Here is a 12,652-nt window from a genome sequence, read left to right on the forward strand (position 1 = left end):
ACTTGCACTGATATCCCATTTATCCTCCGGAAGCGCCGAAAGGGATTTTTTATTTACTCCAATATGTAGTAGGTGTATTAATAATATTAGCAAATACATTCAATTAGAAAGGTAGTATAGTTCTCCTGAATAGCTATGACTTATACCTCATATGCAGGGCATTGCAGCTTAGATAGCCATGGTTACATCCATTTATATAGTGACAGTTAAGGCCACTTTACACACAGAGATAAATCTGTGGCAGATCTGTGGCAGATCTGTGGCAGATCTGTGGCAGATCTGTGGCAGATCTGTGGCAGATCTGTGGCAGATCTGTGGCAGATCTGTGGCTGCCGTGAAATTGTGGACAATCAGTGCCAGGTTTGTAGCTGTGTACAAATGGAACAATATGTCCATGATTTCACTGCAACCACAGATCTGCCAAAGATTTATCTCTGTGTGTAAAGTGGCCTTTCGTTAGCTGCTTGTGGTTGAAACCATGGATACCTAAGCTGCAATGTCCTGCACATGAGGTATGAGACATAGCCATTCAGGAGAACTATATTACATTTCTAAATGGAGGTTTTTGCTAATATTCTTCTTATTATTATTATTATTATTATTATTACTATTACACCCTCTACATATTGAGATAGAACTTGGAGATGAGAATACCCCTTTAAGTTCCTAAATCAATCTGCAGCTGGTATATATAAACATGTCGTAAGTCCCCTTCCTAACGTTATGCATGGTTTAGTAGCCATCAGAAATTTCCCCTTAATCTCAAAAGATGACCTTGGACAGCCTCGATAGACTTTACATCACTGTCTTCTGCAATGTAGCGGTGCGCACACATGCTGACCGCATGTAAAAATAGATCTGGAGCGGTGCAGGAGGACCAAGACTGGATCACTGATGGAAAATATAGGTGACAAGTATTGCTTTTATTATTTTACGATTTTGGTAGCGATTTAATAAAAAAATATATAAATTGTATAACCCCCTTTAACAATATTACACAGTAGTCATGTAAGAATCTTGCGGTGTTAACCACATCTCCTCATTTTGTGTCCTGTACAGGTGGTGGCAGCCGAGGGGGAGATGAACGCCTCTCGTGCTCTGAAAGAAGCCGCTGTTATCATGTCTGACTCTCCAGCCGCCCTCCAGCTCCGCTACCTGCAGACTCTTTCACACGTCGCTGCAGAGAAGAATTCCACTATTATATTCCCCATTCCTATGGAGTTCACCTCACTATTATCTCGCAGCTAGACAGGAGCTGTAACAGGTTCCCGCAGGGTCATGCTTGCAGAAATCTTATCTATTTTTCTTTTTCTTTGTAATTACACAGTCGTGTTATGGCATGAAAGGAATAAAAGTTTTCTGTTTGAAACAGACTGCGGCGATGCTTTTCACCACTCTGGTATCTGCAGCTATGGGTTGTCCCACATATCTGTATAGATATATATATATATATATATATATATATATATATATATATATATACATACACACCGTGTATATATATATATATATATATATATATATATACACAGTGAGGAAAATAAGCATTTGATACACTGCTAATTTTGCAAGTTTTCCCACCTACAAAGAATGGAGGGGTAACTTTTATTGTGGGTACACTTCAACTGTCACAGAGAGGATCAAGAAAATGACATGATTTTGATGTATGATTTTTAAAAAGAATTTGCATTACAGTCATACAAAAAAGTTTGGGCACCCCTATTAATGTTAACCTTTTTAACAATTTTTTATATCCTTCCTCTGAAAAACTATGTTGAATAATCTTTGTTTTCAGATCATTTGAGAGTTGTTTTGAGGAGCCCATGATGCCACTCTTCATAGGAGATTCAAATAGGAGAACAACTTGCAAGTGGCCACCTTAAATACCTTTTCTCATGATTGGATACACCTGCCTATGAAGTTCAAAGCTCAATGAGGTTACAAAACCAATTTAGTGCTTTAGTAAGTCAGTAAAAAGTAGTTAGGAGTGTTCAAATCAAGAAATTGATAAGGGTGCCCATACTTTTGCAACGGTCAAATTTTGTTTAAATGCGGATTGCACATTTTCTGTTAGTACAATAAACCTCATTTCAATCCAGAAATATTACTCAGTCCATCAGTTATTAGATATATGAAACTGAAATAGCTGTTGCAAAAACCCAAATTGTTATAAAGAAAAAAGGTTAACATTAATAGGGGTGCCCAAACTTTTTCATATGACTGTATATTGCGTAAAATAAGTATTTGATCACCTACCAACCATCAAGAATTCTGGCTCTAACAGACCATTTATTTTTTCTTTACGATGCCTTCCTACTCTGCACTCATTACCTGCGTTAATTACACCTATTTGAACTCATGTGTATAAATGACACCTGTCCACACAATCAATCACACGCCAGCCTTTCCACCATGGCCAAGACCAAAAAGCTGTCTAAGGATACCAGGGACAAAATTGTAAAGCTGCACAAGCTGGGATGAGCTACAGGACAATAGGCAAGCAGCTTGGTGAGAAGGCAAGAACTGTTGGCACAATTATTAGAAAGTGGTAGAAACACAAGATGACTGTGAATCTAAAAGGGGCTTTACACGCTACGACATCGCTAATGTGAACTCGTTGGGGTCACGGAATTGGTGACGCACATCCGGCCGCATTAGCGATGCCATTGCGTGTGACACCTATGAGCGATTTTGCATCGTTGCAAAAACGTGCAAAATCGCTCATCGGTGGCATTCTCAAAAATCATTACTGCAGCAGTAACGAAGTTGTTCCTCGTTCCTGCGGCAGCACACATCGCTCCGTGTGACACCGCAGGAACGAGGAAGCTCTCCTTACCTGCCTCCCGGCCGCTATGCGGAAGGAAGGAGGTGGGCGGGATGTTACATCCCGCTCATCTCCGCCACTCCGCTTCTATTGGGCGGCGGTTCAGTGACGCAGCTGTGACGTCGCTGTGACGCTGAACGAACTGCCCCCTTAGAAAGGAGGCGGTTCGCCGGTCACAGCGACGTCGCCGGGCAGGTAAGTAGTGTGACGGGACTGGGCGATGTTGTGCGGCACGGGCAGCGATTTGCCCGTGTCGCACAACAGATGGGGGCAGGTACCCACGCTAGCGATATCGGTACCGATATCGCAACGTGTAAAGCGGCCTTAAGTCTGGGGCTCTATGCGAGATCTCACCTCAGGGTAAGGCTTGTTCTGAGAAAGGTCAGGATTCAGTCCAGAAATACTGGGAAGACCTGGTCAGTGACCTGGATACAACTAGAACCACAGTCTCAAAGATTACTGTTAGTAACACACCTCGCCGTCATGCATTGAAATCCTGCTGGGCATGCAAGGTTCCGCTGCTCACACCAGCATATGTCCAGGCCCATTTGAAGTTCACTAATGATCATCTGGATGATCTGGAAGAGGCATGTAATCATAAGAGATCAAAATAGAACATTTTGGTATCAACTCCACTCGCCGTGTTTAGATTTAAGGTTTGCCTAACAATAAACCCCTTTTAGTTTCAAACAAATGTATTCATTCATTCAACCATACAAATAATGCAAATAATAAAGTCCCCTACTTGGGGATTATCATGAATAATATCACTTAGGGGAACAAGAAGCTAATCACAAATATGAACCAATTAAAGGAAAAGGAAAAAAAAAGGAATAGAGAAAGGAAAAACAGACAGAGACTAGGAAAGAGAGGGGAGAGAAAAGGACGGGGAAGAGGTGGGTTGACAAGCACTTATTCTGTTTCACCAAGGATGCCTCCAGGTGAAAGTCTGCTTCTTGACACTTGGATTGCTCATGGCGATAAGCGCAATACTCGAGATAGGTCATTGCTCTGATTGTGATGAAAGTCCACCCAGGTGGTCCATATAGCATAAAGTTTTCCAACCTATCCGATCACGTTACATCTATACGTTCATAATAAACCCTTTTTAAATTCTTCTACCATTTTGATGTGCTTTCCAAAACTTCTAGACTAGCTTCTCAAAAAAGAGGAGACTTAACCATATTCCAGGAAGAACCGGTAAAGGCCCTCAGATACTGTATTTTAGGCCAACCCCACTGGCGGACACAGACAATCAAGAGCCCCTGTGCAAGAACATTATATGGGCATTTTGCAGCCTAAAAACTCCTCAAAATGCACAATTCCACCTTCTTTGAATATAGTAACGGGTCCCTCAACCTCTTGCACCCTGTGTGACTGCACAGGCTGCACCAGTGATATGTCTGCCTCTGGCCAAACCAATCAATATCAAGGAGTTCGACCAACAGTCTAATTTGTATGGAGGCCTCCTGACTGAGATGATATCAGAGTAGATAAGAATATTGCATGCTCAATTCTGGACAGCTGATCCTTTTGTTCTCTAAGAGATTAGCTGTTGGTAGAAATGTCTGGCAGCAGCTCTTTAATAGAGGACACAGAAGCGTGCAGTAGAGCTAGCACTCCGGGGTATAGGAGAGATTGGCAAGATAACTGTTGGCCAAATGATGGCTTGGTTGGTAGCTATCTAAACTATTTAAAGTGTATGGGGTAGGTAGGGATCCTCGTAGGTTAACTTGTTGGAAGCTTATATCATTTCCTAAAGTAGAGCAGAGATGAAGTATTCTGGTTAACTTTAATCATAATTGAAAATGGCTAAGACTAAGCATGTGGACACAGTGACCTTAGAAGGGCTGTCTAGATTAGAAAATCCATTTTTTTTACACCATCATACAATGGTAGAGTTGGAAGGGACCTCAAGGGCCATCGAGTCTAAAGCCCTGCGAGTCCAGGTTTTCCTAAATCATTCCAGCTATATGTTTATCCAGCTTCTGATATTCCCTATTAGTGAATTCTGAGGGTAGTGGGGGGTCCTCTGTTTAGGATCCCACTCTTGACAGAGTGGATAGCGGTTATAAAAGAGCATCTCTCACTCTGGAGGACCTGTTGTGTCCTGCATTACGCAGACATCCCTACAATGTGAATGGGCATTGTGTAATACTTCACTTCCCCTGTGGAGGGACTGCAGGGAAACTGAATATGGCCAGGTATTCCAACAGATTTATTATTCCACAAAGTTTGTCAAAAGACCCTTGTAACACGTAAAAATTGTCCAAAGTAGAGAAGTCATTTCACTTCTTATTGTTCACAGGTAGACTCTTATAGATGACTCTTATAGAACTGGGACGGACTGTTATTATGGATACCATGTACACTGTTGTTGGTGCGATCTTTTACACTGGAATTATTCTTGTATATCACATGGTTTCCTCACAGGGAAGTGATGGCATGGGAACTGTGTGCTGCATTCCTGCCAGTCTGACTCATGCTTACTCAGATCATTTTCAACTTCACCTTTTCACTCTCGATTTCCTATTGTGATGACTTACATTTATGTTAAATATATAATACAGACTTTTTTATTTAACCTCTTAATGAAAGTCACTCATCAGCGTGGACGGAAATGCAGGAGGCTCTCTCACAGGCATCTTGCCCCCACTCCAGCCCAGTATATGCATTCCCTTAGGGTTTATATGGAATAACCTGGTTGTCCCTTACCTATTACTGACGGCTGAGATTGATTTTGAGACCATTCCCTGAAAAAGTATTAGGACCCCCACTACCTCTACAGTACCTGTTGGATTGAAAACACCATTGCACTATACCCATCTCATATTCTGGACATGATTCAAGAATATCCCTATATCCCTATAGTAACTGTTGGTGAGATTAATCCTGGAAAAAGGACCATCACTAGAACTATAGCACCTGCTGGATGTAAATCACCATTGGAATTATACTTTTCATACACCGTGGTACACAGTGGTATATATCGTACTTCATTAAAGCTTCGATAAGTCTTTATTTACCTCTTTGACCCTCCGCTGGCTCATCTATCATAATCTATAGTAAACAGTCTCTGCCTGGGTTCCTGTCCATACACAGGCCTCAAAACAGATCCCTGACCAACCATTTTGAAGTCTCATAAAGAGTATTTAATCCCACCTAGGTTAGACGTCTACAATCCTCCTAAGCATCTTATGCTATATGTGAATATTCCTTACTTGCCTTATTCCTATAGATAATTTCACCCTGATTAAGGCCAATTTTTGATAGTCCGAAACGTCGGACTGAATGGACTGTATCTGTTATTTGCTACTTTTTTCACATTAAAGCATCACTAAAGAAAGCAAGTTTATCATACTCTTTATTCTGGACTATTCATATTTTCATATTCTCATTTGGTGTACCAGAATTATACTTTCTATTTTACTGGCAGGCACACATGTCAGCTGTAGAAATCAGCTGACATGTGCGGTGATCGCCGCAGGCTGCTTGCAGCAGCCCACGGGGATTAACACTATTACCGCTAGGACGTAATTTTACCGTCCACAGTCGTTAAGGGGTTAAGGAGTTTATGTAGGAGTGTGTTGAGCATTTTGAACTCATAGATGCTTAACAGAACTTTTTAAAAATATGGATGTGAAAATGACGATTAAGGGGTTTTTTTCTGCTAAAATGTTATTTTAGCCCAAAATTTGTAATGTTGACAATGGATAAAGGAGATAACGGACCCCATAATTTGTTCCGCAATTTGTCATGAACACAGTGATACCCCCATACATGTTCTAAAAAATGATATTTGGACACATGGGAGGGCTCTGAAAGCGAACAGCACTATTTGATTTTTGGAATGCAAATTTGGATATCATGTTGCATTTGTAGAGCCCCTGAGGTGCCAAAATGCAGAAACACCCACATGTGACCCCATTTGGCAAATTAAACCCATCAATGAATTAATCTATTGGTATGGTGAGTATTTTAAACCCACAAATTACACAGAATTTTATTAGAGTGGGTCGTGAATACTAAAAACATAGGGTTCTTCCTGCTAAAATTTTACTTTAGCCTCAAAATTTTAATATACACAAAGGATAACAGGAGACAATATAGAGAACTATTTGTTATGCAATTTTTTCTGAATGTGGTAGTACCCCATATGTGGCTGTACAGTACTATTTGAGTACACTGTGAGGATCAGATGGGAAGGAGCGCAGCTTGGTATTTAGAATGTAGATTCCATTTGAATAGATTGTGGCCTCCATTAGCTGATCCCCTGAGGTGCCAGATCAGAAGAAACCCCACAAGTGACCCCATATTGGAAACATAACTGCATAAAAAAAAATCATCTATGGGTGTAGTGAGTACTTTGAACACACTGGTGCCTCACAGAATTTTATAACACTGGGATGTGGAAATATAACATTTTAGTGGTAAAAATATAATTTTTTTATTAGCTGCAAATTTGTCAGTTGCACAAAGGTGAAAATTGACCCCACAATTTAATGTGCATATTCTCCTGAATGTGTCAGAACAGCAAAAAAAAACCAAAAGTGACCCCATTTGAGAAGTTGCACCTATCAAAATTTATCTATGGCTGCAGTGACTATTTTTTAGCATGTCATGCTCTTTTTCTGGAGAATTACATACAGTGGTACCTCGCTTAACGAGTAACCCACTTAGCGAGAATTTCGCTTAACAAGCAAAGCTTTCTGTAAATTTGTAACCCGCTTTACGAGAAAGCTTTGCTGTACGAGCGAAATTCTCACCGCACACACTTCCGGTTTCGTCCATCCACCACACTCTGACCCGCACTTGCAGTCCACACAAATACACACATGTACGCACAAACACACACAAACACACATGCACGCACACACATACAGTATTATGCTCACCTTACCTTCCGTTCCACCGCCGGTCTCATGGTTCTTGTAGTTCCCGGGTACATCGCGACGTCCTCGCGGCGAACTACAAGACCCAGGAGGCCGGCGATGGAACGGAAGGTAAGGTAATATGAGCATATAATATAACATAATATGTGTACCTTTCGTTTCATCGCCGGCCTCCTGGGTGCTGTAGTTCGCCGCTGCGCTCCACTCCACGCTGTGTATCTGTATCCATAGCGACGAGGGAGGAACTTCCTGTCACCGCTAATGAAAGGCAGCGCGCTGGCCAATCAGAGGCAAGCGGCTCTGCCTTTGACATCAGCACTCTGGCCGGGAAGTTCCTGCCTCATCATTATGGTAACGCGATACACAGCCCGGCCCCGTACCAGAGAACAGCAAGTCCCAGCAGACCAGCGATGGAACGGAAGGTAAGGTGAGCATGTAATATGTGCGTGTGTGTGCATGTGTTTGTGTGAGTTTGTGTGAGTTTGTGTGAGTTTGTATGTGTTTGTGTGCGTTTGTGCATGTGTGGAATGATAGAATAGGGAACCAGGATGGGACTTTTAACATGTTGTGGAACGAATCGTTTGCATTGCAATGATTTCCTATGGGAAATCTTGCTTTGCTGACAGTCCCAGAACGGATTGTTCTCGTTAAGCAAGGTTCCACTGTATATGCCACTTTAGTGTCCATACATTGTGCCCCCTTATATTGTAGCGCCTCCATACATTGTGCCCAGCTTCTGCTGCTGGAGACTTGCATGCACTCTTCTTACTACAATAATGCTGCACGTGTGGTTGCTTACTGTGGGTTAGCACACTGGAGGGAGCATTTGGATTTGGGAGCTCAGATTTCACTGGATTTTATTTGGGGGTGGGAGCCATCGCTTTTCCAGAGTCTTCGTTCTACCAGTAACGTGGGAGCCCTTATATTCCAGTGACCGATTACGGACCTGAGTGGGGGCTGGGTTTGTCGGGATAAGGCGGGCTTTGCACACTACGACATCGCAGGTGCGATGTCGGTGGGGTCAAATTGAAAATGACGTTCCTTCCGGCATCGCATGCGACATCGTAGTGTGTAAAGGTTTGATGATACGATTAACGAGCGCAAAAGCGTCATAATCGTATCATCAGTGCAGCGTCGGCGTAATCCATAATTACGCTGACGCGACAGTCCGATGTTGTTCCTCGCTCCTGCGGCAGCACACATCGCTGTGTGTGAAGTCGTAGGAGCGAGGAACATCTACCGGCGTCACCACGACTTCCGTAGGATATGCGGAAGGAAGGAGGTGCTCGGAATGTTTACATCCTGCTCATCTCCGCCCCTCCACTCCTATTGGCCGCCTGCCGTGTGACGTCGCAGTAACGCCGCACGACCCGCCCCCTTAATAAGGAGGCGGGTCGCCGGCCAGAGCGACGGTCGCAGGGCAGGTGAGTGCATGTGAAGCTGGCGTAGTGATAATTATCGCTACGCCAGCTATCACAAGATATCGCACCTGCGACAGGGGCGGGGACTATCGCGTGCGACATCGCAGCATCGGCTTGCGATGTCGCAACATGCAAAGCCCGCCTAAGTGAGGGTTGTATTGGTAACATTTAGGGGTACAGAACATTTTTCATTCGCCTTCAGTATAAGGCTGGGATCACATTCTTATGTTCTGCGCTGAGCATTTACATCAGGGTTTTAAATCCCCCAAAAAAGTGATTCAGATGAACTCCCCGACAGAACCACTCACTCTAATGATGCAGATGGAGACACTTTGGACTCTGTTTGGTGTCTGTTTCTCTGATGGCCATCTTTTTAGGCATGCAGAGAAGTGTGGTTGTCCACATTTTTGTGTTAAAAAGACGCCTAAATGGATGGGAAATTGCCTGGCTGAAACAGACCAGACTGAGTCCAAAGTATATTCATCTACCTCATTAGAGTGAGTGGCTCCAACGGAGCTTTTGTCCAAATCGCGATTTACACAGAAACCCCAACGTAAGTGCTCAGCGGAGAGCTCAGGATAAATGTGAGCTGAGCGTTATTCAGATTTTTGGGACGCAGAATGAAGAAACAGACAGCAGTTCAAGAATAGTTATTTTTTTTTTAATTTTTGCGTGGTGCACCATGCAGTATCAGTGAGAAGACAGACTTATTCTGCGGGTTGGTGCGATTATAGCAATACCAGATTTATATAGTTTATTTATGTTCTGCTTCTATCACACAGTAAAAATGCTTTTTTATGCTTTGCTACTTTTATACACTAAAATCTAAATTTTACAATAATTAATTTATTATTAAATCGCCATATTCTGAGAGCTGTAACTTTTTTATTTTTGTTTCCTCATGAACCATATTAGTCTTGTTTTTTTGCAGGACGGTTTGGTGTTTACATTCCTAACATGTTTTTTCAGATATGACTTTTTGATCGCTTTTTATTCACTTTTTTGTGTGTCAGTAAAATAAAAAAATGGCATTTTTGGCATTTTTTAGTTTTATTTATTTTATGGTATTCGCCATACAAAATAAGTAACATAACATTTTTATATATTGGGTTGTTCTGGATGCACAACACCCGCACGTTTCTTTATTTATTTTTGTTTGAACACTAAAGCTGCGTCTTTAGTGGCGAGATGGGTTTTTATGATTTGTCTGCTCTTTTTTGTGTTTTTTTATTTTTTACTTTTTTTACCCTTCTCATTTAACTTTTTTTAAAAAATTTTTTCACTTAGTCACACTGTGGAACATGATTTTTCTCACTTTGATCAGAGATCTCGTGCTGCTGCACTTGCGTATAACAGTACATGAGATCTATCAGTGGATTCACTGACAGCCTGTAATGCCGCTTTCACACTGTCTTCTGATTTCCATTCAGTGGTCCCATCAGGGCTCCCGTCCGAACCCACCTCAAAATGGGTTTCGGATGTATGCGCCAACGCAGCCATTGACTATAATGGTGCAGATGGAGTCACCATGTGATCTGTGGTGCACCATTTTTGGGAGTATAATTTTACTGGAGTTGCACACCTAGATGCATATATACTCCCAAAAATGCTGCGGTGACTGCATCTTCACCATTGTAGTCAATGGCCCCGTCGGTGCATACATCCGAAACCCGTTTTGCAGGGGGGGTTTGGACAGAAGCCCTGACAGGACCTCTGAACAGAAATCTGAACGCAGTGGGACAATGGTCTGAGACCAAGCTTATAGCTGGATCTTACAGGCCACAGTACCCTGAGGTCATCAGATGACCCCATGGTACTATGGCAATGATCGGCACCCACGATTACCATCGCAGGGGTCTGATCCTGCTAAAAGAATGTCTTTTAACCCCGTTTAACCACTTAGATACCGTTGTTGCAATTCACAGCGTTATTTAAGGGGTTAATTGCGATTGGTTCCAAAACTAGTCAGGGCTTATGCCTGCTGTCAGCTGTCATGTACAGCAGTCACCTTTGTTATTTTCATGCATGGGGCGCTGTTGTTTCCTTATTCCTCAGCGATATAAATGGCGCTGAGGAATAAGGTCCCTGAACAATGGCCGTTAAAAGGTGTATTGGCGGTCATTAATGGGTTAAACTATATAATTCACGTGTGAAAATGAAACGAGTTTGTCTATACCATACTATACAGTTCATATCTTTTTTTTGCCATTCAAAAGACCAATGGGAGAAAATACTTAATTTGTGTTTCATGTGGAACTACAGAAAGGGGTATTTTGGCTTGTTGTACAAGTCTGCAGTTACCCTATGTGCCTGCAGGCTTGTGAATTTTCACAGTGTGCATTGTAAGCACTGTTAGGATTCTCCAAGGCTGGGTGCCGGCAGGAGCGTGACTGCAAATATGCAATTTGGATACATGCGGTCATGTGCTGACTAGATATCTATGGCTTCGCTCCATATAAGTGAACTAAACAAGGCTCAGAATGTGGCAAATCGGACATGAATCATCACATGACTACCCTGGCACCAACACCAAGCAAACCTCACAGTGTGTAGTGTGCACGGTGTAAGGAATCACAAGTCTGCAGTTATATAGATTGACTGCAGACTTTTAAGGACACTTTACATGTAGCGATGTCGCTGCCGATCGCACCCGCCACCGTCGGGGCCCATGGCGCTCAATATCGTTAGTCCCCATCACACATACCTGCCTAGCGACGTCGCTGTGGCCGAAACATTTTTATTTCTTTGCCCCTCCATTTCAAAGATATACCCCCCCTAAATGATGTAGACTTTCCCTTCAACCAACTTGGCGTATACCACAGAACCGCTCTGTTGGCGTTTGCGTTTTCTCTCCTTTGATTGAAGTTCTGTGGTATACGCCGAGTTCGTTGAAGCAAAAATTTTCACCTTTAAGGGTGGCTTTACACGCTACAAGATCGCTAGCCTATGCTAGCGATGGTGAGTGTGATAGCACTCGCCCCTATTGTTATGCCGATATGTGAAGATCGCTGCCGTAGGGAACATTATCGCTACGGCAACGTCACGCGTACTTACCTGCTCGGCGACATCGCTGTGACTGGCGAACCGCCTCCTGTCTAAGGGGGCGGTTCGCTCGGCATCACAGCGACGTCACTAAGCGGCCGCCCAATCAAAGCGGAGGGGCGGAGATGAGCGGGACGAACATCCCGCCCACCTTCTTCCTTCCTCATTTCTGGCGTGTGGCAGGTAAGGTGAGGTTCCTCGTTCCTGCGGCGTCACACGTAGCGATGTGTGCTGCTGCAGGGACGAGGATCAACTTCGCCCAAGTGACAGCAGCGATAATTGAGAGAGGACCCCCATGTCAACGAGGAGCGATTTTGGACGTTTTTGCAACGATCCAAAATCGCTCCTAGGAGTCACACACAACGAGATCGCTACAGCGGCCGGATGTGCGTCACTAAATCCGTGACCCCAACGAGATCGCTGTAGTGATCTTGTAGCGTGTAAAGCCCGCTTAATGCACTTTTACAACTAAT

General features: G+C 43.1%; 1 protein-coding gene across 3 annotated transcripts in view; it reads left to right on the forward strand.

The window, feature by feature from the left end:
- The window catches only part of LOC142282989 (stomatin-like), a 92,763-nt gene extending 91,438 nt beyond the window's left edge, over positions 1-1,325 (forward strand). For all 3 annotated transcript variants that reach the window (XM_075333072.1, XM_075333076.1, XM_075333077.1), the window contains one exon: positions 1,060-1,325. In XM_075333072.1, the coding sequence (XP_075189187.1) occupies positions 1,060-1,248 (189 nt within the window). In that variant the 3' untranslated portion in view covers positions 1,249-1,325. The remainder of the gene's footprint in view (positions 1-1,059) is intronic.
- Positions 1,326-12,652: the final 11,327 nt, after the last annotated feature.

This window comes from Anomaloglossus baeobatrachus, chromosome 2 (genome assembly GCF_048569485.1).
Source record: "Anomaloglossus baeobatrachus isolate aAnoBae1 chromosome 2, aAnoBae1.hap1, whole genome shotgun sequence".
In the NCBI taxonomy this organism is placed as follows: domain Eukaryota; kingdom Metazoa; phylum Chordata; class Amphibia; order Anura; family Aromobatidae; genus Anomaloglossus; species Anomaloglossus baeobatrachus.